Below are 27,429 nucleotides of genomic sequence, written 5' to 3'. Positions count from 1 at the left end.
TGGGCATGCAGGACACGACAGAACAGTAATGCACAGTAAAATATATTTTTACTGTCAGAATCTACTATAAGTAAGGCAAAGGCATGTTTGCTCTTCTGTCCCTTCATATTGAAGTGAGACATTAATTCATTGGTCAACAATCTGAAACATTTTAAAGAAAGTGCATATCAAAATTAGTAGTTGGATGATTACCATTTTTAACTTGTCTCTAAATAGTAAAGTTTTGCTTAATCTGAATTCATGTTGTAATATTCAAACAACTTCTTATATAACACACCGCTCCAAAATCCTGTGGACATTGTTCCGGACAGAGGTTCCCCCCATTGAGGACAGCTTGCTAGTCTTAAACAAAGAAAGCTAAATACAACAATGTAAGTATGTGTAGGAGGCAATAGAAACCAATAAGTTGTGTGTGTCATATCATTCTTACAACAAATATTGTTAGAAATGGGTGTAATTCCAAATCTCTTCCTCTTCTCTGCAAACGTGTTAGTTTGTGTTGAATCAGGACTCATGGGTTTGTGCACCTGAAAAAAAGGTGAGTTAAAATAGGATTCGATTTGCTTTACAAATGTATATTATTGCTACTTCAATTGTATCTACTTACACAACACTCTGAGGAAAAAAAGGGTTCCAAAAGGGTTCTTCGGCTGTCCCCATAGGATAACCCTTTTTGGTTCCATGTAGAACCCCTTTGGGTTCCATGTATAACACTCTATGGAAAGGGTTCTACATGAAACCCAAAATACATCTACCTGGAACCAAAGGGGTTTACTTGGAACCAAAAAGGGTTCTTCAAAGGTTTCTTATATGGGGACAGCCGATGAAGCCTTTAAGGTTCTAGATAGCACCCTTTTTTCTAAGAGTGTAAGATCGGGCAGCTGAATAGGCAGCTGAATAGCATGTCTCTTGGGAAATCCAGTCTCAGTGAAACCTGATGCAATGAAAAAAGTTAATGATCATCAGCATTGCTAGTACAAACCTAACCTTTACAAAGTTGGTTGGTAGGAATCAATACACACTGAAGATCAGAGTATCAAACATTTTGCAAACAACTTACTGTCAATTACTATTGATTTAAGGAGGAGTGGTTCTGCTCTCTCCTTTACCTGGGATGTGGCAGAATTGAGTGTGTGGCCAGGCACTGCTGTAGAGGCCATGCATCAGGTCATTGACATGTTTCCGGAACTGTAAAGACAAATCATGATTACCCATTACCCAAGGTCTTCACAAAGTTAGACATAGCCTAGCAAGTGCATTGACTATGTTGCACCTCAGCCTTCCGGCAGACAGGCACTCTCTCTCCATCTGTGTTTTGCTGTCTATTTGCATTTCTTAGTCCGCAGACTGGATAACTTCTATACTTATTCCCATTTTTTCCTCCTCCAACCTTCCATCCAAGCTAGAGTTTCCTGCAAAAAAAGAGAACCAATAATTGAAAAAGGCAGTTGAGAGGTGTAATCTTAGAATGAGTGTTGAGGAGGAGCAGGGACAGGCAAAATGTATCATATTGTCAAATTAAATATAGACAAAAATATCTCTGATGAATCAAGAACGTCTAAACATCCATATTGGGGGTACACGTTTCAAGAATTAGGCTAGTTTACCGTCTCACACATGATAAATGTTTACTATATGTGTATTCATGCACCATCTCTCTCTCACAATGTTGACACTCTTTTCTTTAAGGTATTGTGGTCATAATCAGCATCTCTTCCCCCTCTCTCTCCCAGAACACACACTCATAGCTAGCATGACAATGTTGACATGATCATCATCTCTCACGCACACACGCAGAGAACACACACATTTACTTTCATTAACTAAACATATATCAAAATGTTAGCTAGCTAAATGTTAGCTAGCTAGACCCATCGCCTACAAAAGGTCAAATTAAAACTTACCATGTCCATGGAGATTAGCCAGAGAGCTAACGTTAGACAGCTAGTTAGCTAAAATTAGCCAGCCAATATAGCTAGCTAGCAAATCTTTCCTTGACGTTCTTCTCCCCAACAAACCACTGCTTCAATTACAAAAGTAAAACAAGATTGCAGGAAAACAGGGACTACCACAGCAGGTAAATCTTTTAGTTGTTTTGTTTAAATTTCAAGTTCCAACTGTGTTGTTGTGTAGCCTATTGGGCGAGCTGTCCCAACTAACATGGAATGTTGACCTATGCGCTCGAGTAGGCTGCGATGAGATCTATTGCTGTGCATGAAGCACAGATTCCAATCCAAGTTTTAGCTGGAACTGATATGCCTACCTCCTAATTTATCTACTGAAATTAAAATGCAATCACAGCACACATTATGTTAATTGTTTAAAAGCTTGAAGGAAAAATATTATAGTCATATTATCTGGGTCAAATTCAGGTGCAATCATTTTGTACAAATTATTGATTGGAAAAAAAGGTGATAAAAATAGGGTTTTGTAAATCCTGGTGGATTGTAGCAGGATACTGAAATAAAAGACTAGGCCTACATGTTATTTGTTAGTCATAATAGAACATCAAAACAGCATTCAGTGGAACAGAAGAAAATGTGCAGCACAATAAACAGTACAATTAGTTAACACAGACTAAAGATTACCATTAGAAAGCCAACACACACAGCAAGCTACCAGATATCATCAATTAAACAACCATTATTTAATTGTTCCGCAGTTTTACTGCATTTTAACAGCAGTGCCATTTTTAAGGGTATCCTGTCATATTGTGCATTGTCTTACATGCTGGTTGCCTAGAACACATGTTAAGGAAGTTAATGTGCACTTTTCAATTGGGTGGACTGCAACTACGAAAAACATAGCCTTTAGTAAAAGCAAAATCATTTATAGTATCGGATATTCTCTAAAGTAGGTACAATCTCTGATAGCTATAGGACCATAGAGACTCATAAATATTTTTCGTGACGTCAAAAAGACGTAATGTAGAAGACGTCTTAATCTGGTTGTGATCTGGTTATGAAGTCCAGACCAGATTTCAACCAGTAAAAGATGTCTTTATTACATTTTATGCCCACTGGGTAGAGATTTATCCAGAAACACTCACAGCTATAATCAATGCCAAAGGTGCTTCTACAAAGTATTGACTCAGGGGTTGTGAATACTTATGCAAATGAGGTATGTATGTTGTTTAATTTTCAATAAATGTACAAACATTTCTAAAAACATGTTTTCACTTTGTCATTATGGGGCATTGTGTGTAGATGGGTGAGAAAAAAACAACTATTTAATCCATTTTGAATTCAGGCTGTAAAAGATTTTGGAATAAGTCAAGGGGTATGAATACTTTCCGAAGGCACTGTACATACATACAGAAATAGTGAATAAGATAAGCCTGGAAATACAGTTGTTGTTTTGCAATCTATGGCTAAAAAACGGGTTCCGTTGAAATGAACAGCTCACTCACTGTGATTCTCGCACCAGGTTGGACACGGAAGCAGTGAAATGCAATCATGTCCCTTTTCCCCAGCATGTTATGACACTGACCTGAAAGAAGAGTTCCCTCTCCTCTGGCTGCTCCAGTAGGGTTTCAATCAGCTTCATGAAGCTGGCCTCTGATGCTTCCACCTTTGGATCTGAAACCTGCAGCAATAATGCACAGTCGGTAAGTAAAACTAACCATAGGCTAACAAGACTTCCTATACACTGTTGATCTACTGAATATAGACATTTAGCAAATATACTCACAGGCTTACATACTGACTTACATACATAGTCTTTTGAGGCAAATGTGGGAATAAAACCCACATTACAAGTACCATATTTAGAGGACCACACAACTACCAACAGAGCAATTAGAATCAAGGTTCCTTCTCCGAGCAGTCCTCACCTCTCCCTTCTGATTGGAGACACAGCTCCTTATCCTGTTCAGGTGTGGCTGGACAGTATCAGGGCGACACAGCTCATCATCACAGCGACACAACTCCAGAACCAGCTGTCAATCAAATGAGAATTGATAAAAAATGGCAGCAGGTGTGTGTATGTGTGATTGTTGAGTTCGATGTTTAAGTAGGATGAGGTTGCACTTATCTAATGTAAATCTGGCATTTTCCAAGGGCTGGCACAGTAATTGTACAATCATATAACCGACTATTATGGATGAAGGCCGTCATGTAAATAAAATAACTATCATAAGCGTTTTAATAAAAAATATATATTTTTTTTTATCAACTTCATTTTGAAGTGGACAAACTTGACCTAAATATTGTCAAATAAAAGTAAACATGGTTCACATCTAACAGCCGATATAAGGAAAGACGAGAGGACACAAAAATAGCCAGTTTTAGAATTTACTGTTGTGGTACAGATAGGGCAGAAAGCCTACTGGTTAAGAGTGGGGGGCCAGTATTTTTATTTATTAAGGATCCCCATTAGCTGCTCTTCCTGGGGTCCAGCAACATTAAGGAAGTTATATACAATAAAAAATATGACATAACACTTTTCACAACACATTAATTGTGTGGCCTCAGGCCACTACTCTACTACCACATATATACAATCCATGTGTATGTGTGTGTATAGTGCGTGTGTTAGCATGTGTATGCCTTTTCACAGTCCCCGCTGTCCCATAAGTTGGGTTTTTATCTGAGGGTTTTTGTAACAGAAAGGTTGCTGGTTTGAATCCCCTAGCTGACCAGATGAAAAATCTGTCGATGTGCCCTGGAGCTAGGGCTGGGTGGTATACCATATATTAGGCACATGGTATTGATGAACAGACTGGTTTGGGTTTTTACTTTACCTTCTATAACGGTATTTGAATGTTTGGCTTGTTAAATGTGATACGCCATGTGTAACGTCCATTTTTATAGTTTACTTCCCTACTTGAGTCATCTCTCGCTCCCTCTCCATGCCACTTTCCACACAGACTTTGCCCCGTCTCCTGTCACACAAGGAGCGCATTTATAGTTCCTCGACCCCGAGACACTTGCGTTCAGTCTGCACGGTCAATGCAGCACATGGAACAATGTTGATGACAACGATGCTGTTTTCACTTTGCTTCTTAATATAAATCCACTCGCGTTCTATAATTCAACTATTTGTTTGTGTTTATTACATCTGCAAAATGGTACAACAGCTAGTTTGTCTTTTCTTAGCAAGTTTGGTTTACATCTTGTTAATGCTAATCTCTAGTTAATTGGCTAGCTAGCTAATAAAATGTACTGAGTTACAGGTAACGTAATTAGCAATACAGCCTGATAATAAAAGCTATGGTGTAGACCTAAATCAGCATGTTGTTTGTGCAACAGTATCTTCTAAATCAAAAAGGAATACGCAAAGCATGAATACATTAGCTACATGAAGTAGCGAAGAGAAAAGATTTAATGTTGCCCAAGACTATAGGGTCCCCTAGGAAACACTTAACAACACTTTGGTCCCTACCCTGTCACAATAACCCCTCCCTGGCATTTTAATTCATTGTCATGGCAACACTGTACTCAAAGTGCCCACTATTATATTTTAACTATAGAATTAGAATAATCATTCTATTTTCATGATTCCAACAGCTAGTCAAACATTTGGTTAAAAATTCTAGATTGTTTGCTCATATGGTGTAGCCCTATGTAGCAGTATGGAAATTCTCAAATGGAAATGCAGAAAATTTATGAAAATGCTAAAATTATTTTTGGGTTGAATTGAACAGTATAAAACAATCAGAATAGACATAGGGATTTCAATGGGTCTGTGTTGCCACCCTAGGGTTATGCACTACTCACTACTTTTATTATAAAAAAAATATATAAAATATCGTCAAATACCATCATACATGGTTTAAATAGCGCGATATGATATATTGTCCATATCGCCCAACCCTACCCTGAGCAAGGCACTTAACCCTAATTTCTCCCGTAAGTCGCTATGGATAAGAGTGTCTGCTAAATGACAAAAATCCAGTGGTGTAAAGTACTTAAGTAATACTTTAAAAATATTTTACTTAAGTGTTTTTGAGGGGTATCTGAACTTTACTATATATTTTTGACAACTTTTACTTCACTACATTTCTAAAGAAAATTACGTACTTTTTACTCCATACATATTCCCTGACACCAAAAAGTACTGAGGGGTTTTTATAATGAATTAATGCAATTTAAACTAGTGTGGGCACAGTGCCACTTGAAACCCAGTGGTGTAAAGTACTTAAGTTGTTTTTTGGGGTATTATATTTTTGACAACTTTTACTCCACTACATCTCTAAAGAAAATAATGTACCTTCGACTCCATTCCCTGACACCCAAAAGTACTTGTTACATTTTGAATGCTTAGCAGGACAGAAAATGGTCCAATTCAAAAGAACATCCCTGGTCATCCCTACTGCCTCTGATCTGGCGGACTCACTAAACAGAAATTCATTGTTTTTAAATTGTCTGAGTGTGACCCTGACTATCCGTAAATTTAAAAAAAGACAAGACAATTGTGCCATCTGGTTTGCTTAATTTACTTTTGATACTGAAGTATATTTTATCAACTACATTTACATTTGATAATTAACTATATTTCAAACCAAATAGTTTTAGACTTTTACTCAAGTAGTATTTTACTGGGTGACTTTCACTTTTATTTGAGTAATTTTCTATTAAGGCATCTTTACTTTTACTCAAGTATGAGAATTGAGTACTTTTTCCACCACTACTAAATTGTAAATGTTAACGAAAAAACAGCTGACTGAGTGAAAATAGCCAGGCATTTAGATGAGATGTAGAATGAGTCCGTTTCCGTGGTAACATGGACTCTTTACAACTTTGTTGATCCTTATTGTAGCAAATGAGTATCATGAAATACACGTACTCATGTCTGTAGCAAAACATTTTCAACAGAAACCATTTAGTCCAAACATAGAATGTTTCTATTGGACAAATTCAGGTTGGTCCCTCACAGTTTCGTTCCGTTTGCTCTGTTCGGTTCCTTGAGTAAATGGTAAACGGTTTCGGTTGCAAAACTGGTGTGCTCGCAAAGCAACAACATGGAATCCATTTCTGGTATTGATAACTTCTAACAATTTGGATTTAACTATTTCCTGGGCACTGCTGGGAGATGCAAACAACAACCTAATAAGAACTGTCCACCAACCACAGACATACAGTGCATTCAGAAAGTATTCAGACCCCCTGACTTTTTTCACATTTTGTTACGTTACAGCCATATTCTAAAATGGATTAAACTGTTTGTATTTCCTCATCAATCTACACACAATACCCCATAATGACGAAGCAAAAACTGTTTTTACATTTTTGTTTATAAATTTTTTTTTCTTCGAAACATTACATTTACATAAGTATTCCAACCCTTTACTCAGTAATTTGTTGTACCATTCTTCTCTGCAGATCCTCTGTCAGGATGGATGGGGAGCGTTGCGGCACAGCTATTTTCACGTCCCTCCAAAGATGTTCAATCTGCTTCAAGTCCGGGCCACTCAAGACATTCTGAGACTTGTCCCGAAGCCACTCCTGCATTGTCTTGGCTGTGTGCTTAAGGTCGTTGTCCTGTTGGAAGGTGAACCTTTGCCCCAGTTTGAGGCCCTGAGCGCTCTGGAGAAGGTTTTCATCAACGATCTCTCTGTACTTTGCTCCGTTCATCTTTCCCTCAATTCTGATTAGTCTTCCAGTCCCTGCCGCTGAAAAACATCCCCACAGCATGATGCTGCCACCACCATGCTTCACCATAGGGATGGTGCCAGGTTTCCTTCAGATATGACGCTTGGAATTAAGATCAATGAGCTCAAACTTGGTTTCATCAGACCAGATAATCTTGTTTCTCATGATCTGAGAGTCCTTTAGGTGCCTTTTGGCAAACTCCAAGCAGGCTGTCATGTGCCTTTTACTGAGGAGTGGCTTCCGCCTGGTCACTTTACCATAAAGGCCTGATTGGTGGAGTGCTGCAGAGGTGGTTGTCCTTCTGGAAGGTTCTCCCATCTCCACAGAGGAACTCTGGAGCTCTGTCAGAGTGACCATCATGTTCTTGGTCACCTCCCTGACTAAGGCCCTTCTCCCCTGATTGCTCAGTTTGGCCGGGCGGCCAGCTCTAGGAAGTCTTGGTGGTTCCAAACTTCTTCCGAGTCTCAGAGGAAAGGATCTGAATACTTATGTAAATACGGTATCTATTTATTTTTTAATTGCAAAAATATCTAAACACCCTTTTCATTTTGTCATTATGGGGTATTGTGTGTAGATTGATGAGAATGTTTATTTATTTAATCCTTTCAGGAATAAGGCTGTAACGTAACAAAGTGTTGAAAAAGGGAATGGGTCTGAATTAGGGATGCACGATATATCGGTGAACATATCAGAAACAGACAATATTAGCTAAAAATTCCAACATCTGCCTCGGACGATGTCTAGTTCAACGCTGATGTGCCTAACCGATGTCAAAGCTGACGTGCACACCTATATAACGTAAGAACATGATGTAATAATGCCAAGTTAAATTTTGTGCAACACAGCATTCCTATCCTAGCCCACGATGTCTGCTGTGTGCATCGAGCAGTCAACAAGTCGAGCAGTCATTTGAAAGAGTAACAACATTTCAGCGAGACAACTCAAAAGCGAAATCCATTAAAGCCAAGATAATGGAATTAATTTCCCTTTACTACAATCAACCGTTCTCTGTTGTGGGTGATATTGGCTTTCGCCGACTGGTTGAGCACCGGCACACATCACCAAGTGCGCTTTTTTTCAGATATTGCCCTACTGGAGTTACACAGTAATAGCGTCACTGCTATTAGCTTCACCACTTGCATACTATGGAACACCATTTGGGTCTTTGCGTATCAAAACAAAATACAGTAGCACTGTCAAAGCTGTACAAAAAAGTCTGCAAATAAGCAAACACCAGCCATGAACTATGTGTTTACAATAGCGCGTTGGTAATAAAGCATAATTTGTTCAACTGCAACGTCTGGGGTAGCTAGCTTTAGCTTGGTACCCAGCTAGGGCCAATAACACCAGGATGTGTGCTCCGGGCATGTGCTGACCAACAGGCAGTTTTCTTCACTGACATTTTCAACATGTCCCTGATTGAATACCAACATGCTTCAAGCAGACCATCATAGTCCCTGTGCTTAAGAACACAAAGGCAACCTGCCTAAACGACTACAGATGAGTAGCACTCACGTCCGTAGCCATGAAGTGCTTTGAAAGGCTGGTCATGGCTCACATCAACACCATCATCCCAGAAACCCTAGACCCACTCCAATTGCATACCGCCCAAACAGATCCACAGATGATGCAATCTCTATTGCACTCCACACTTCCCTTTCCCACCTGGACAAAAGGAACACCTATGTGAGAATGTTATTCATTGACTACAGCTCAGCGTTCAACACCATAGTACCCTCAAAGCTCATCACTAAACTAAGGAACCTAGGACTAAACACCTCCCTCTGCAACTGGACTCTGGACTTCCTGACGGGTCCGCCCAGGTGGTGAGGGTAGGTAGCAACACATCTGTCACACTGATCCTCAACACTGGAGCTCCCCAGGGGTGCGTGCTAAGTCCCCTCCTGTACTCCCTGTTCACCCACGACTGCAAGGCCAGGCACGAGTCCAACACCATCATTAAGTTTGCAGACGACACAACAGTGGTAGGCCTGATCACCGACAATGACAAGACTGCCAATAGGGAGGAGGTCAGAGTCCTGGCCGGGTGGTGCCAGAATAACAACCTATCCCTCAACGTAACCAAGACTAAGGAGATGATTGTGGACTACAGGAAAAGGACCACAGAGCACGTCCCCATTCTCATCGACGGGGCTGTAGTGGAGCAGGTTGAGAGCTTCAAATCCCTTGGTGTCCACATCAACAACAAACTAGAATGGTCCAAACACACCAATACAGTCGTGGAGAGGGCACGACAAAGCCTATTCCCCCTCAGGAAACTAAAAAGATTTTGCATGGGTCCTGAGATCCCCAAAAGGTTCTACAGCTGCAACATCGAGAGCATCCTGACCGGTTGCATCACTGCCTGGTAAGGCAACTGCTCGGCCTCCGATCATAAGGCACGTCAGAGGGTAGTGCGTACGGCCCAATACATCACTGGGGCAAAGCTGCCTGCCATCCAGGACCTCTACACCAGGCGGTGTCAGAGGAAGGCCCTAAAAATTGTCAAAGAAACCAGCCACCCCAGTCATAGACTATTCTCTCTACTACCACATGGCAAGCGGTACTGGAGTGCCAAGTCTAGGACAAAAAGGCTTCTCAACAGTTTTTACCCCCAAGCCATAAGACTTCTGAATGGTTACCTGGACTATTTGCATTGTGTGCCCCCACCAACCCCTCTTTTACTTTGCTGCTACTCTCTGTTTATCTTATATGCATAGTCACTTTAACCATACATCCATGTACATACTACCGCAATTGGCCCGACCAACCAGTGCTCCCACACATTGGCTAACTGGGTTATCTGCATTGTGTACCACCTCCCGCCAACCCCTCCTTTTACGCTACTCCTACTCTCTGTTCATCATATATGCATAGTCACTTTAACCATACCTACATGTACATACTACCTCAATAAGCCTGACTAACCGGTGTCTGTATGTAGCCTTGCTACTCTTATTTTCAAATGTATTTTTACTGTTGTTTTATTTCTTTACTTCCCTACACACACACACATACCTTTTTTTCGCACTATTGGTTAGAGCCTGTAAGTAAGCATTTCACTGTAAGGTCTACCTGTTCTATTCGGCGCACGTGACAAATACATTTTGATTTGAAAACAATAACCAGTAGAAACTGCAGTCATTTTCATTATTCTTAGCAATGATTTAGGAATCCTAGTAAGTATTAGCTAGGTTGCCACTTGTTGTTTGCCTAATGAAATTGAACTTAATTTCATGAAAATAAATAGCTAGCCAGCTACTTAACCCTGTTGCCCAAAGCTAACATTATAAGCAGCCAGCTAGCTTCATCTGGCTAGTGAGGATCGACCGGAACGGGTTATGGGTTGTGAAACTAGCCACAATAAGGATTAGGCACAATAGAGGAATTTGCGGTTTGCCTTCAAAATAAATGTGTAATTGACAGTGGTGCAAATAGTAGAATTATGCCATACTTTTATTTTGAAGGCCAACCGCAAAGTTCACTATTGTGGCTAGCTTCACATAGATGGGTCTGACCACCATTAATCAAATAAGAACTGTCTTCTAAATTAGGGTTAGAAGACAGTTCTTATTTGATTAACGGTGAAGGTAACTATAGCTAGCTAACTATAGCTACTGAAACAGATGATGTCGTTTTGCTATGTTTTTGGGGAAGAACACTGTTTGCATCCATGAGCTATCTAGCTTTTTTTTATGACCAGGACTGTAGGTGCCCGAGACAACTTTACCAGCATCATAGCATACGTATCAATTAATTGTTGTGACGTATGAAATATGAGTGAGTGTAATCAATGTGTAATAACTACATAAAAAAATGTATCAACACGTTAAATTATTGTGTGACGTGCAGTCATATTCAGGTCCTGATTGATCAACAAGCTTATTTGACATGGCAAATAGTGTTAAATAGCATATTTTTCGACAAGCAAATACCCAAACGGCGTTCTATAGAAATCCTGGTTTGAGAATGAAACGTCTGAACAACGAAACAGCACAGCAAGTAAGTAAAATAAATAGGTTTTGATTATGTTATACTGGTAATGGGGACAAATGTAAATGACAACCAAATGACTTTTTGGTCAGTATGGTGTGTGTGTGTGTAACTTTCATTTAACTAGACAAGTCAGTTCAGAACAAATTCTTATTTACAATGAAGGCCTATCTCTGCCAAACCCGGACGACGCTGGGCCAATTGTGCACCGCCCTATGGGACTCCCAATCATGGCCGGATGTGATACAGCCTGGATTCAAACCAGGGACTGTAGTGCCGCATCTTGCACTGAGATGCAATGCCTTAAACCGCTGCGTCCATGTATGTGTTAACTATACTAGAATGCTTAAAAAGGCCGCTAAAATTGTAAGTATCGGTATAGTTTTTTTGGCAAGGAAAATATTGGATAGTGGTATCAGCCAAAAATGTCATATCGGTGCATCACTACTCTGAATACTTTCCGAATACTGTAGGCTCATACAGGCACCAGTTCGGCAAATAACTCGCAAGGTGGGTTAGTGTTATACTGTTTGGCTAAACAGTAAAGACAGAACATCACATTTCTGATTTGAGTCCTAGGCAACGCCTAGGTGCACATGCAGTGTCAGGAGCGGAGGAGAGGAATTGCAGTTTTTTGCTATTTGAAAGGTTATAATGTTGATGGAGGTCCTTTGGCTGACAAATAACCTGCATACAAAATTCCATGACCATCACAGCCCTGTTTTCCTTCCATAAATTGTTCACATTTCAGTAGGGCACACTGATACTAGATCTGTGCCTAGCAGCAACTCCTTTCCCTCCCGTCACCCCCACTCACCCGTGCTCTCAGTCCCATGAGGAGTTGGACCCTCTCTCTGTAAGTCATCAGTTCAGGGACTATTTCCAACACGCTGGTGGCAAACTCCTCCAGCAGCCCATAGTCCATGATGTCTCTCCGCTCTACAACCTGCCACAGAGCTGCACACACCAGGCGCAGTGGAGGAATAAAAAGACGCATAGACGACAGAGGAAGAGGAGGACCTAGAAGAGAAAATGAAAAAACAAGCTAGTTACTATAACTTGGGGGGGGCATACTTCATATATATCCCAACCCTTTTTGCTCTTGTTCACTCCCCTTTCCAGTGGGTTATACTACAAAGCCGAATCAATGAGTTAGCCAGTTAACTTGCCTGAATATTCTGAAATAACATAACATTTTTTTGAAAGATAAGCTTGAAATGGGGATGTGCTAATTAACTCAACAAACCAAAAAGACATCTGTAAGTTTAGATTTCTTAATTAACCAGAAAATCAGTTTCTAGTTGTTTATTAAAGTTAGCTGGTAGGAGTAAACAACCGTGACATCCATTTTATTTTCTACAGTGCCATCCATGTCAGATCAATGATGATGAGTAACAGAGGCAGAGAAAACCTTATGGGAATTAAATTCAGCCTTGATCAATGAGGAAGCTATAGAGATCCTATAAAATTATTCTAATTCCTAATTCTAGGGAGGGAGCTTAATAGCAGGGCTGACCAAACTGAGGCCAGAAGGCCAAGTTAACAATGTTTTGTTTGGCCCACCTGGACCACGAGAGAAAACATTGCCCTGTGCCTTGAAATTCCATGAAAAATCAGTTTTGGAATTACTGAAATTAAATTGGCTACATTGGGAAATCCTAGTAGTCACAAACCACCTGGCTCTGACCCATGAGCCCGTCTCTTTCAATTTACTGTAACCAGCATCCGACAACGGACATCCATGGACGATGAAAAGTAGTTGAAATATGGTCAGCCCGCCCTGGCCTTAATTTCAACATCCACAAATACATATTTTTGGTTCAGGCCAGACTTGATTTGGCCCAGACATAGAGGTCCATGATTGGTTCAGATGTAGTTCACTCTACTGTACTCTATTAAGCTGTACTTTGATGTCCAAACTTGTGAAACATAGACCTCTATGATTGGTTCAGATTTGGTCCGGATCAACCAAATTTGGTCTTGTTTGAGGGCAGAGCTCATTAAAATAATAGCCAGTATGTAGAATACTACCCAAATGTGCAAAAGGAGGATATTGCATATTTATACTTTTGTGTACCTATTTAGGACACATCACCATGAAGATAATGACATTCCTATACTACAGATCAGAGACCCATGATGAAATTTCATTATGGCAATTCAGTTACCAGGAGTAAATCCACGTTATTTACTGCAGTTCAATAACCAAAAGCGATTTCAAACTCAAGGTGTCACGTCATAGCTGACCCCCCATTCTTTTTCTGAAAACATCTTTTAATCTGAATTCGGAGCAGATATTTAAGAGTTTTGGAAAACGTAGTCACGCAAAATACTGAGGGAGATTGCATCTACACAGTTCTTCCAGTAAATGTGTTTTTGGAAAATGTTCAGTGTAAATGGTTAAAAATAGTCATTGTACATACTGCTCTTCAAAGGCAAAGTGCAGCAAGTATGAATTTGGTCAAAAAATCTTTGATCTGTTGTACTTGCCAGGTATACTACCTGATTATTGTGGTATTTAGTTTCCTGACACCAGAACAAGCCATCCGATCAGAATATACTATGAAGTACAAGAATTTGCTGTCCGTCTAGACCAGGGATGGGCAACTGGCGACCGCGGACCAATCCCCCCACCCCTTAAACAAAACACATTTTAAAATTTGGTAATGCATCAGCAGTTTTCCCCTTTTTTTTCTTCAAATTTGATTTAACTATCTTACTTCAATAACAACAGCTGGAAGAAATTACATCACACCAATTTTTTTCAATAAAAATAAATTGCAAAAACAATTGTTGAATTTTTTCTCTCTGAATATTTCCCCTAATGTTATTAGCCTACCTCTTCTTTCTCTCTCCAGTGTTGCTTCATTTTATCCTAAATGCAATAAGTTTTGTTGTCCTTATATTCATCATTATAAGGACATGCTTGAATAATTTAGGACTAGAATGAGATACAGAAGGCTTGCACTTCTCTTCATGAAGATTGAATGGTTATGGGTCTGAATAAATAACTGAATAACCTACTGCCATTGCGCGTTCACTCTTTCAAAATGATCTGTAAAGTTCTGTTGGCTGCTGTATTTAACATTCAGCAAACATGAGAATGTGTTCCTCTACGAATATTCTATTAGCATAAGAAATGCTAAAGAAAATCATGTCCCGCAAGCTGTTCGAGTCTAGCTTTTCCTGCATGGGACTCCAAGAGTTAAGGAGCATTTTTTAAGGAGGCCAGCGGAGCATGCATATTGCGCAAGAGACAGAGGCTATATGTACGAAGATTATTATGCATCACCCATCATTCATATATAGGCCTGATATAAATCTTGAACTGGATTAACTATTTTGAATGGAATTGATGGAGAGAAATACTGAGAATATGCGTGCAATGATTTAAACCAACAAGTTTTGAGTGATAGGTTGTTTTAAAACTCTGCAGCTGCAATTTAAAAAAAATTACAATTAAAATAAGGTGACCCCCAAAAGCCAAATGGAGATGTGTAAATTAAGACATGAATTCGGTATTTATATTACTGTATCATAGGCAGCAAATGTACGCCTACCTGTGATACGACAAAAAGTTCCCATGATGAGATGATAGGTCTACATGCATTGTGAACTGTGCTCCATACTGAGATGTCTGTCCCCACCCTGTGCGTTGATGATTCATCATGCAGACAGAAGGCCGTAGAGAGCCAGATTTAGACAATGCATATAAATTAACTGTTCCATTTCACGTTATGATGTTCATATAAATAATTTATTTATGATTTACCATTTTTTTGCAGTTATTTCTCCCGGGAAAAGGGAGTGGTTTTTGGCGGTAAATCTGGGTAACCGGGATCCAGCCATTCAAGCCTAGTAGTGACATCTCAAGGATTATCAAGGAAATTGGATGCTCTTGATCTCAATTTGGAGTGTAATAGCAAAGCGGTGTGCATACATTTATTTTCTATACATTTGCAACCATTTCTAAAAACATGTTTTCACTTTGTCATTATGGGGTAGTGTGTGAGAAAAAATACTCTCTCATACATTTTGAATTTAGGTTGTAACAACAAAATGTGAAATAAGTCAAGAGCTAAGGGGAATGAATACTTTCTGAAGACACTATCTGTTTTATGTCTGAGGTAGGCCATGAAAGCAAGCATGGATAAAATGCAAAAATAGAATCATATTTGCCATATTCTAATAATTCTCGTGCCAATGTATCGGCCGTACCATGGTGAAATTTGCACTCCTGTAAATTTGAAATAATTGGATGGTGAAACTTGCATCCAGCCAACCAGAAAAGCAATGCAATTCATGATTTAAAAAAAATATTTCAGGACCTTCTTGAATCTCACTTAGGTCCCCCTGCACATATTCACGTTTTTAGCCTTGCAAACATAGAAACTTGGTTGCAGTTTCTACAATACAAATGGGAAAATATGTAATACTGGTAATCAGAATGTGTTAGGTGTCAAGACATATGGCTGCAATTTGATTGTTTGAAGTGTAATTCTACAATTGTTTTCAAGAAAGCTATTCTTTACCTATTATTTTTTTGTATATTTGTTGGGCCCACCAGTCAGATTATACTTTGGCCCACAAAACCCAAAAGTTTGAGCACCCCTGCTATATAGCTACACACATTACACTAAATTCTACACGTATTACGCAAAGAAATACTACTGTCTGAGTTGCAATACATTTCTAATTATTTATATTATTGAGTTCGAACGCAGGATATTCTATCTGGCTATAGATATTTTACAAAATGGCTGTGGTTTAACCTCGTCCCCAGGCTCAAGCCAGGGGTGTAATCATTAGTCCAAACAGTTGCAAAACGAAACAATTTGCAGCTAAAACGAGAGTTTCTAATGGACGAATTCAGGGAGGTCCATCACGTTTCATCCAGTTTGCGTCTGCCTAAGAAACGTTTTTCAACAGAATTGGCGTAATGAATACGCCCCTGGGCCCAGCTTCAGTCTCAGGTTGAGGGACTGGGGGAAGGGCTATACATTACGGACATTTCTGACGTGCAAGACTAGCCAAATCGAAAAATGACCCTTAACTTAACCGAACCATTAACCCTGACATTAACCAAATGTTTTACAAATTCTGACATTAAATATCGATTTGCAAGTCAGAAAAGTCCGTGAAGCTACTAAACAAACCACCTTTTATATATGGCCCTTTTCGCGAGACTGCTGGCAAAGATGGTGGTTGGTTGGCTAGCTAGCTAGCTAGCTAGAAATTGTGGCAGCAATGCACACTGCAACAGGTCACCTATACAATTAATTGCAATATATGGATAGTTTACCCTTTTCCTCCCGGAGCGTTTGCATTTTGTTGTTTTGCAAACATTAGCTAGACCAAAAACAGTGGCTCTCTTGACAAATCTGTCCGTGAAAATCTTGTTTACGACATTAGACCCATAGCTCAATGCATCCGACGGTGCATGCACAGTAAGAAATGAATGCCTGTTTTTACTGCGATGACATAATCTTCAACGTTACAAATTTGAAATATACAATATTTTAATTTGAAATATGACCTATTTAATTACATATTAAATTATGAAACTGTTTATGTAGCTAATCGTTTAAACGAATTGTTCAAATATCAATATGGCAGGCAAAATTGTAGACAAACAAAAGAAGACCTCCTAAACACGTGATTTTGAAGTGCGGAAGTAAAGTTGTGATTTCGGGAAAACGTAAGTGAAGATTTGTTTTTCACGGGTGGAAAACATTGGAAAATAGCTAACCTATAGAATACATTATGGATGACGAGGAGGAGACCTACAGACTATGGAAAATCCGCAAAACAATCATGCAGGTAAATTGTAACATTGAGAATACTTCATCCCAGGCACTCGGTTTACAACTTGTTCTCGAGTACCCAAGGTCGGCTGGACACATGACATTTTTAACAATGATCTTTTTCGAATAAAAAGTAGTTAATTGCATCCGCGATGGAGCCCAGTTTCATAATATTACCATATATCCCAGCTGCCTGCCGTAGTTTTGAAGTAATCACGAAAAAACAGGTCTTAATTTAACTGCATTTTTCACCCTGCCAGCTCCTATTAGTTATATTGGGCACTGTGGCACCAATTTGCCTTCCGAAGGTTCTAATCCCATGTTGTTGTTCTATGTCACAATGGCAGCTTCTCTATAGTTGGCAATGAACACCTGCTCACGTTGTTTATAGGTAAAATGTAAACAACAACAAATTACTCATGGAACTCTGAGGTCGTCCCATTGTTTACTATAGGGAAATATAGGTATGTCTGTCTATTTAGCCTAATATCTCGAAATGTGTATATTTAGTTTTTGTATCTCGTCATCAAACGCTAGACCAGAACTAGTCAGAAGTTGCCATTTTTTTTCCCTACTTCCTGTTATGCAGACATAAGCACACTTGGCACCATTGAGGTGCGGATGTTTACTTTCTACACAAGTTGTTATTTTTCAGTTTCGTCCTAAGAACCGATTGTAGTGGTAAAATAAAAAGGATTCATTTTTTGGTGCCATTTAGGCTAAATTGAATTCTAACAGGCTGACTACACTGCTCGCGTCGCAAAATAAATGTATTAATCTATATTATTCAATTATTGCACCCACATTGCTTGTCAACGAGCGTCTGCGTTGCCAAGGGCTAAAATAGAAGTCAGTTCTATTTTTTTATTTTTTTTTATCCCTTTTTCGTGGTATCCAATTGTTGTAGTAGCTAATATCTTGTCTCATCGCTACAACTCCCATACGGGCTCGGGAGAGACGAAGGTTGAAAGTCATGCATCCTCCGATACACAACCCAACCAAGCCGCACTGCTTCTTAACACAGTGTGCATCCAACCCGGAAGCCAGCCCCACCAATGCGCCGGAGGAAACACCGTGCACCTGGCCACCTTGGTTAGCGCACACTGCGCCCAGCCCGCCACAGGAGTCGCTGGTGCGCGATGAGACAAGGACACCCCTACCGACCAAGCCCTCCCTAAACCGGGTGACGCTAGGCCAATTGTGCGTCGCCCCACGGACCTCCCGGTCGCGGCCGGTTACGACAGAGCCTGGGCGCGAACCCAGGGACTCTGATGGCACAGCTGGCGCTGCAGTACAGCGCCCTTAACCACTGCGTCACCCGGGAGGCCTGTCAGTTCTATTTCTGACGCAGATCGCCCTGCAAGTCCTGCCTCTCCCATCTCCTCATTGGTTTTTAGAAGCAGGTACCCACGTGCCATCTCCTCTTTGGTTATACCCACATGGGTGACTGAAAGACGAACGGGGTCAGTGGCGGAAATGCACAACAGAAACCCACGTCCTTCTTTAGTTACAGGTGTTCAGAGCATGCTAGATAGCTAGTTTGCACAGGTGGTTGTTTCTGTCTTCCGTCTGTCTTCTGTAATTGATTCTTCAGCTACCGGTAGCTAGCTAACTCCACTTATTTGTTTTTCCCCTTTCAAGTAGTTGTGCCACGACAGGGGCTACCTTGTGACGCAGGATGAGTTGGACCAGACTCTGGACGAGTTCAAGAGCCAGTTTGGGGACAAGCCGAGTGAAGGGCGCCCACGGCGGACAGATCTCACTGTGCTGGTCGCCCACAACGATGACCCAACCGACCAGATGTTCGTCTTCTTTCCAGGTAACTAGAAGACAAACACACCTGACTGCCACAGCAGCACGCATTTCCAAGGTGTCACAAGCTATTTTCTGAAAATAAATGTTGGTCTGTGAGCATCAGTTGTCTGGACCTTTACTTCGCTACAATTGTTGCACATCAATCAGCAAATCTCTTTGTCCACAGAGGAGCCCAAGGTAGGAATCAAGACTATAAAGATGTACTGCCAGCGCATGCAGGAGGAGAATATCACACGTGCCTGCATCGTGGTCCAGATGGGGATGACGCCTTCCGCCAAACAGGTGGGGCAGGACTGAGCCATTAAGCTTCTCTGTTGCTCTTTAGCCTTCCTTCCCTCTCGGAGTAATCACTTGTATAATACAGTCATACACAGTGCATTCAGACTTTTTCCACATTTTGTTACGTTCCAGCCTTATTCTAAAATGGATTAAATACAAATTTTCCCTCATCAATCTACATACAATACCCCATAATGGCAAAGTGCAAATAGTTTTTTATTTTTTCAAAAAAAATAAAAACATAAACAGATACCTTATTTACATAAGTATTCAGACCCTTTGCTATAAGACTCTAAATTGAGCTCAGGTGCATCCTGTTTCCATTTATCATCCTTGAGATGTTTCTGCAACTTCATTGGATTCCACCTGTGGTAAATTAAATTGATTGGACATGATTTGGAAAGGCACACACCTGTCTAAATAAGGTTCCACAGTTGACAGATGGAAGCCACGCCTCAGTGAGAGGCACATGACAGCCGGCTTGGAGTTTGCTAAAAGGCACCTAAAGGACTCTCAGACCATGAGAAACAAGATTCTCTGGTCTGATGAATCCAAGATTGAACACTTTGGCTTGAATGCCAAGTGTCACGTTTGGAGGAAACCTGGCACCATCTCTACGGTGGAGCATGGTGGTGGCAGCATAATGCTGTGGGGATGTTTTTCAGCGGCAGGGACTGGGATCGGGGGGAAGATGAACGGAGCAAAGTACAGAGATCCTTGATGAAAACCTGTTCCAGAGCTCTCAGGACCTCACACTGGGGTGAAGGTTCACCTTCCAACAGGACAATGACCCTACGCACACAGCCAAGACTATGCAGGAGTGATTTAGGGACAAGTCTCTGAATGTCTTTGAGTGACCCAGCCAGAGCCTGGACTTGAACCTGATCAAATGTATCTGGAGAGACATGTAAATAGCTGTGCAGCAATGCTCCCCATCCAACCTGACAGAGCTTGAGAGGATCTGCAGAGAAGAGTGGGAGAAACTCCCCAAATACAGGTGTGCCAAGCTTTTAGTCATACCCAAGAAGACTCGAGTCTGTAATCGCTACCAAAGGTGCTTCAACAAAGTGCTGAGTAAAGGGTCTGAATACTTATTTAAATGTGATATTTCCAGGGTGTATTTCATTTATTTTTTATTAGCTAAAATGTCTAAACTTGTTTTTTGCTGTGTCATGGGGTATTGTGTGTAGATAGTTTTTTTCCTCATCAATTTAATCCATTTTAGAATAGGCTGTAACAAAATGTGGAAAAAGTGAAGGGGCCTGAAGGGTTTCCGAGTAGACTGTAGGTCACAGCCCTAATTACACTAGAGTTAACACCTGCTAATTCACATCAGATTACTCGATGGAGCAGAATAATAAAATATAAATTTTTTCATAGTGTTTTAACAGAGATGTTACTTTTCATGTGGCCCTGTCCTATGCGGGTCACTCGTCCCTATCCAGGGGCCAGTTAGGACTCCCTTGTTTCTTTCATTTCAGTCGCTAGTGGACATGGCACCCAAATACATCCTGGAGCAGTTTCTACCACAGGAGCTCCTCATCAACATCACAGAGCATGAGGTATGTGCGCTCGTTTAGAGTTGCAGTTGCAGCCAAATATATTGGTACACTTCCACTTTTCTTAAATGATTCTCTATTTCTTGCCCCCCAAAAATAGATGAAATTGAAAAACTTTGTCTCTACACCTTATTGGATTTTCAGCATTGCAGAAGGATTTTATTTTTGTAAACATAAGTTTACAATTTTTATTAAGATTAAATGGTATGGACAAAAGTACTGGCACCCCGAAGCAAATACTAGGTTGTACAGCCTTTGGCCAAGATAATGTAGCCATCAATAAGCTTGCTGCACCTTTCTACAGGCAATTTGGCAAACTGCTCTTATTCTTCTATATTTGAGGAATGCTCTTCACCAACTGCTGGTTTTGGATGTGATTCAGAACTGTCCAGTGTTTCTTCTTGAAACATTCCTTTGTGCTTTTTGACCTAATAATCTGCTGATTTCACAATGCCTTGCGCATGTTCAAGGCCCCCAGTACCAGAGGCAGCAAAGAAACCCCACAGCATTATCAAACCTCCCCATGGTTGATTGTAGGGAGGGTGTTCTTTTCATTGAATACTTCATTTTGGATGACAGTAAACAGAGCTCTGATCTGTATTGCCAAAGGGCTCTAATTTTGTTTAATTTGTCCACAGAACATTTCACCCAGGATAAAGGTGCAAGAGTGCCAATTATTTGGCTGCAAACTATAACCTGCACACACAGTATCTTGCCTAAAGGGGACTTTGAGCGTGTTCGAGTTGGCTTACTAAAGCAGATGAGAACAGATGGAAGTCGAGGATTGCGGTTGGGGGAGGTACATCTGCGACAACTGAAAGTCAGTGTTTTCTAACAAGGCTCATATCAACAATGGCAGTGTCAACATAGCAGGTGTTCTTTTTAAAACTTTTCCTTCAGAATGTCCAAATAACCTTTTCTCTACCATCCATATCACACACTCTCAAACTCAAAACATACAATACATTTGTGAAAGAGGGGTCTCAAAGATTTACATTTATTTGTAGCCAATCCGTTGTAGCAAATGAATTGTGGCATAGTTGGTTCTTGTTTGTCACATCTTTGGTCATATTCGCATTAGTCAGGGAAAAACACCCTAATGATTGGTTGACAATAGTGCCTCCCACAATGCAGTTGATGGCTGAAGACAGGGTGCAGTTGATGGCTGAAGACAGGGTGCAGTTGATGGCTGAAGACAGGGTGCAGTTGATGGCTGAAGACAGGGTGCAGTTGATGGCTGAAGACAGGGTGCAGTTGATGGCTGAAGACAGGGTGCAGTTGATGGCTGAAGACAGGGTGCAGTTGATGGCTGAAGACAGGGTGCAGTTGATGGCTGAAGACAGGGTGCAGTTGATGGCTGAAGACAGGGTGCAGTTGATGGCTGAAGACAGGGTGCAGTTGATGGCTGAAGACAGGGTGCAGTTGATGGCTGAAGACAGGGTGCAGTTGATGGCTGAAGACAGGGTGCAGTTGATGGCTGAAGACAGGGTGCAGTTGATGGCTGAAGACAGGGTGCAGTTGATGGCTGAAGACAGGGTGCAGTTGATGGCTGAAGACAGGGTGCAGTTGATGGCTGAAGACAGGGTGCAGTTGATGGCTGAAGACAGGGTGAAGTTGGCAGTGGTAGAAAAAGTACCAAATTGTCATACTTGGGTAAAAGTAAAGATACCATTTTTGAAAATGACTCAAGTGAAAGTCACTATTTACTAATACTATTTCAGTAAATGTCTGGTTTTAAATATACTTAAGTGTCAAAAGTAAATATAATTGTAAAAATATACTTAAGTATAAATAATTTCAAATTGCTTAAATTAAACCAGACGGCACAATTTTCTTGTTTTTGTTCATTACAGATAGGCAGAGGCACACTCCAACACTCGGACATAATTTACAAGTGAAGCATGTGTTTAGTGAGTCCGCCAGATCAGAGGCAGTAGGGATGACCAAGGATAAGTGTGTGAATTTGACCATTTTCCTGCCCTGCTAAGCATTCAAAATGTAATGGGTACTTTTGGGAGGCAGGAAAAATGTATTGAGTAAAAACTACATTGTTTTCTTCAGGAATTTAGTGAAGTAAAAGTTGTGAAAAATATCAATAGTACAGTACAGATACCCCAAAAAACTACTTAAGTAAAAATGATTTATAAAGTACTACTTAAGTACTTTACACCACTGACAGTTGGTGTGGATAAACTTTAAAGACTGTATTAAAAGAACTGCATGACCTTTGATCATGTGGTTTTTGTAAAGTTCATGCAGTCGACATGTAGACAAGTCCGACAATTTTTATACCCAAAATGCAACACATTGAAAGTTGGTGATCAGCACTGATCAAAGGTGGGCTCTGAATGCATGAAACTGATGTGTTCAAACAAGCTCAATGTCTTTATACTACATAAACAAAATATTTTCTGTAATTATATGCTCTTTGATTTGAGTCTTTTATTTCCTATCTTTTTAGCTGGTTCCTGAGCACATAGTGATGACAAAAGAAGAACTGTCAGAGTTGCTGCTTCGATAGTATCTTTTTAGCACTGAATGCAGAATTATTTCTATGCCATGCATTACACAATGCAATATTTTTTTGTTACCATGTTCCACACTAATAAATATATCCAGGTGGGTAAAAAAGTATTTAGTCAGCCACCAATTGTCCAAGTTCTCCCACTTAAAAAGATGAGAGAGGCCTGTAATTTTCATCGTAGGTACACTTCAACTAAAAATCCAGAAAATCACATTGTAAGATTTTTAATGAATTTATTTGCAAATTATGGTGGAAAATAAGTATTTGGTCAATAACAAAAGTTTATCTCAATACTTTGTCATTACCAACAAAGGGTATATAACAGAGGTCAAACGTTTTCTGTAAGTCTTCACAAGGTTTTCACACACTGTTGCTGGTATTTTGGCCCATTCCTCCATGCAGATCTCCTCTAGAGCAGTGATGTTTTGGGGCTGTTGCTGGGCAACACGGACTTTCAACTCCCTCCAAAGATTTTCTATGGGGTTGAGATCTGGAGACTGGCTACGCCACTCCAGGACCTTGAAATGCTTCTTACGAAGCCACTCCTTCATTGCCCGGGCGGTGTGTTTGGGATCATTGTCATGCTGAAAGACCCAGCAACGTTTCATCTTCAATGCCCTTGCTGATGGAAGGAGGTTTTCACTCAATCTCACGATACATGGCCCCATTCATTCTTTCCTTTACATGGATCAGTCATCCTGGTCCCTTTGCAGAAAAACAGCCCCAAAGCATGTTGTTTCCACCCCCATGCTTCACAGTAGGTATGGTGTTCTTTGGATGCAACTCAGCATTCTTTGTCCTCCAAACACGACGAGTTGAGTTTTTACCAAAAAGTTCTATTTTGGTTTCATCTGACCATATGACATTCTCCCAATCTTCTTCTGGATCAACCAAATGCTCTCTAGCAAACTTCAGACGGGCCTGGACATGTACTGTCTTAAGCAGGGGGACACGTCTGGCACTGCAGGATTTGAGTCCCTGGCGGCGTAGTGTGTTACTGATGCTAGGCTTTGTTACTTTGGTCCCAGCTCTCTGCAGGTCATTCACTAGGTCCCCCCGTGTGGTTCTGGGATTTTTGCTCACCGTTCTTGTGATCATTTTGACCCCACGGGGTGAGATCTTTCGTGGGGCCCCAGATCGAGGGAGATTATCAGTGGTCTTGTATGTCTTCCATTTTCTAATAATTGCTCACACAGTTGATTTCTTCAAACCAAGCTGCTTACCTATTGCAGATTCAGTCTTCCCAGCCTGGTGCAGGTCTACAATTTTGTTTCAGGCGTCCTTTGACAGCTCTTTGGTCTTGGCCATAGTGGAGTTTGGAGTGTGACTGTTTGAGGTTGTGGACAGGTGTCTTTTATACTGATAACAAGTTTAAACAGGTGCCATTAATACAGGTAACGAGTGGAGGACAGAGGAGCCTCTTAAAGAAGTTACAGGTCTGTGAGAGCCAGAAGTCTTGCTTGTTTGTAGGTGACCAAATACTTATTTTCCACCATAATTTGCAAATAAATTCATAAAAAATCCTACAATGTGATTTTCTGGATTTTTTTCTTCTCATTTTGCCTGTCATAATTGAAGTGTACCTATGATGGAAATTACAGGCCTCTCATATTTTTAAGTGGGAGAACTTGCACAATTGGTGGCTGACTAAATACTTTGCAGGTTTTCCTACTTTCAAAAGCATGTAGAGGTCTGTAATTTTTTCTTAGGTACACTTCAACTGTGAGAGACGGAATCTAAAACAAAAATCCATAAAATCACGTTGTATGATTTTTAAGTAAATAATTTGCATTTTATTGCATGACATAAGTATTTGATCACCTACCAACCAGTAAGAATTCCGGTTCTCACAGACCTGTTAGTTTTTCTTTAAGAAGCCCTCCTGTTCTCCACTCATTACCTGTATTAACTGCACCTGTTTGAACTCGTTTCCTGTATAAAAGACACCTGTCCACACACTCAATCAAACAGACTCCAACCTCTCCACAATGGCCAAGACCAGAGAGCTGTGTAAGGACATCAGGGATAAAATTGTAGACCTGCACAAGGCTGGGATGGGCTACATGACAATAGGCAAGCAGCTTGGTGAGAAGGCAACAACTGTTGGCGCAATTATTAGAAAATGGAAGAATTTCAAGATGATGGTCAACCACCCTCGGTCTGGGGCTCCATGCAAGATCTCACCTCGTGGGGCATCAATGATCATGAGGAAGGTGAGGGATCAGCCCAGAACTACACAACAGGACCTGGTCAATGACCTGAAGAGAGCTGGGACCACAGTCTCAAAGAAAACCATTAGTAACACACTACGCCGTCATGGATTAAAATCCTGCAGTGCACGCAAGGTCCCCCTGCTCAAGCCAGCGCATGTCCAGGCCGTCTGAAGTTTGCCAATGACCATCTGGATGATACAGAGGAGGAATGGGAGAAGGTCATGTGGTCTGATGAGACAAAAATATAGTTTTTTGGTCTGAACTCAACTCTCTGTGTTTGGAGGAAGAAGAAGGATGAGTTCAACCCCAAGAAAACCATCCCAACCTTGAAGCATGGAGCTGGAAACATCATTCTTTGGGGATGCTTTTTTGCAAAGGGGACAGGACGACTGCACCGTATTGAGGGGAGGATGGATGGGGCCATGTATCGCGAGATATTGGCCAACAACCTCCTTCCCTCAGTAAGAGCATTGAAGATGGGTCGTGCCTGGGTCTTCCAGCATGACAATGACCCGAAACACACAACCAGGGCAACTAAGGAGTGGCTCTGTAAGAAGCATCTCAAGGTCCTGGAGTGGCCTAGCCAGTCTCCAGACCTGAACCCAATAGAAAATCTTTGGAGGGAGCTGAAAGTCCGTATTGCCCAGCGACAGTCCCGAAACCTGAAGGATCTGGACAAGGTCTGTAATGGAGGAGTGGGCCAAAATCCCTGCTGTAGTGTGTGCAAACCTGGTCAAGAACTACAGGAATGTATGATCTCTATAATTGCAAACAAAGGTTTCTGTACCAAATATTAAGTTCTGCTTTTCTGATGTATCAAATACTTATGTCATGCAAATTAATTACTTAAAAATCATACAATGTGATTTTCTGGATGTTTGTTTTAGATTCCGTCTCTCACAGTTGAAGTGTACCTATGATAAAAATTACAGACCTCTACATGCTTTGTAAGTAGGAAACACTGCCGATTTTGCAGGTTATCAAATACTTGTTCTCCCCACTGTATATACACACACACATAATTCATGAACATGTATGATGTTGCCATTGTGATTCCTTGATTGACGTGTTAGTAAACTGAAGGAGAGCCAGCTACCCAGGATTCAAGCTGGAGACCCTGTGGCCAGATACTTTGGACTGAAAAGAGGACAGGTGTGACACACACACAAACAAATGACAGGCGTTTTATGTGCAATTTTAGTTTTCTCCTGTGTTGACGTGCTGGTCTGTCTGTTCTGACAGGTAGTGAAGATCATCAGACCTAGTGAGACTGCTGGTAGATACATCACCTACAGACTGGTGCAGTAAACACACACCAGCTCTATTATGGACCAGAAGGAGTATGAGATCTGATGATTGCGGACAGGGAATGACTGAAGATGTTTCATCTGAAGAAGAAAGAACATGCTCTCATCACTTTGTCTCCCAATAACTTTTGTGAATAAGTTGACTTGCTTACCTTTTGGCACTACTAGTTTTTATCAATGTGCTTGAGGTGATAACCTCTGCATTTGTTGGATTTAAAAAAAAAAATAAGCATTTTTAATTTCAACGGGCAAATGATTTATTTCAGAAGAAATAAATCCAACTGTTTTTAATGTCGAAGAGCAAGGCAAGGTCTTTTCACATTTGAAAAAATGTCCCACATAA

General features: G+C 40.7%; 2 protein-coding genes across 36 annotated transcripts in view; one reads left to right on the top strand and one right to left on the bottom strand.

Moving 5' to 3' along the window:
• Positions 1-17,073, bottom strand: part of LOC109875155 (uncharacterized) — a 41,532-nt gene extending 24,459 nt beyond the window's left edge. For 2 of the 28 annotated variants that reach the window (XR_004206298.1, XR_004206300.1), the window contains exons 1-6: positions 16,888-17,054; positions 12,403-12,605; positions 3,833-3,937; positions 1,110-3,585; positions 608-934; positions 278-527 (exon numbers count right to left, since the gene is read on the bottom strand). Coding sequence is in view for 7 of the 28 variants with exons in the window: in XM_031809751.1 (XP_031665611.1) it covers positions 807-934; positions 1,110-1,188; positions 3,490-3,585; positions 3,833-3,937; positions 12,403-12,605; positions 16,888-16,912 (636 nt within the window). In the remaining 21 variants the exon portion in view is untranslated. Of the gene's footprint in view, positions 1-277; positions 3,586-3,832; positions 3,938-12,402; positions 12,606-15,145; positions 15,235-16,887 lie in introns of those variants that run through there. The other 26 variants (XR_004206292.1, XR_004206293.1, XR_004206308.1 and 23 more) reach the window with 25 other exon arrangements.
• Positions 17,074-17,209: 136 nt separating this feature from the next.
• Positions 17,210-27,384, top strand: LOC109875153 (DNA-directed RNA polymerases I, II, and III subunit RPABC1). Of its 8 annotated transcripts, none has more exons than XR_004206310.1 (8): positions 17,210-17,405; positions 19,034-19,208; positions 19,371-19,486; positions 20,929-21,045; positions 21,681-21,915; positions 23,504-23,562; positions 26,853-26,931; positions 27,022-27,232. XR_004206310.1 is itself a non-coding variant. In XM_020467372.2 (7 exons), exons 1-7 carry the CDS (start codon positions 17,349-17,351, stop codon positions 27,085-27,087), a joined length of 633 nt encoding a protein of 210 aa, XP_020322961.1. In that variant the 5' UTR covers positions 17,212-17,348; the 3' UTR covers positions 27,088-27,384. The 8 variants fall into 8 exon arrangements, 5 of the variants coding, with proteins under 5 accessions (XP_020322961.1, XP_020322963.1, XP_020322960.1 ...); XR_004206311.1 differs by having other exon boundaries at positions 17,220-17,405; positions 19,031-19,208; positions 20,965-21,045; positions 21,681-21,841; positions 27,022-27,384; XR_002252793.2 differs by lacking the exon at positions 27,022-27,232 and having other exon boundaries at positions 21,681-21,841; positions 26,853-26,906.
• The last annotated feature ends 45 nt before the right edge of the window (positions 27,385-27,429 follow it).

The sequence above is a fragment of the Oncorhynchus kisutch genome, linkage group LG30 (assembly GCF_002021735.2).
Source record: "Oncorhynchus kisutch isolate 150728-3 linkage group LG30, Okis_V2, whole genome shotgun sequence".
In the NCBI taxonomy this organism is placed as follows: Eukaryota; Metazoa; Chordata; class Actinopteri; order Salmoniformes; family Salmonidae; genus Oncorhynchus; species Oncorhynchus kisutch.
Note: the sequence above shows the minus strand (reverse complement) of the source record. Positions and strands in the feature narration are given on the sequence as shown.

Bases quoted from the DNA above. Each gene is read 5' to 3' on its own strand.
- LOC109875153 (XM_020467371.2), top strand. From the start codon at position 17,349: ATGGATGACGAGGAGGAGACCTACAGACTATGGAAAATCCGCAAAACA. The intron at 19,487-20,928 runs GTGGGGCAGGAC...GTCCCTATCCAG, and splicing joins TGACGCCTTCCGCCAAACAG to GGGCCAGTTAGGACTCCCTT. The intron at 21,046-23,503 runs GTATGTGCGCTC...CTATCTTTTTAG, and splicing joins TCAACATCACAGAGCATGAG to CTGGTTCCTGAGCACATAGT.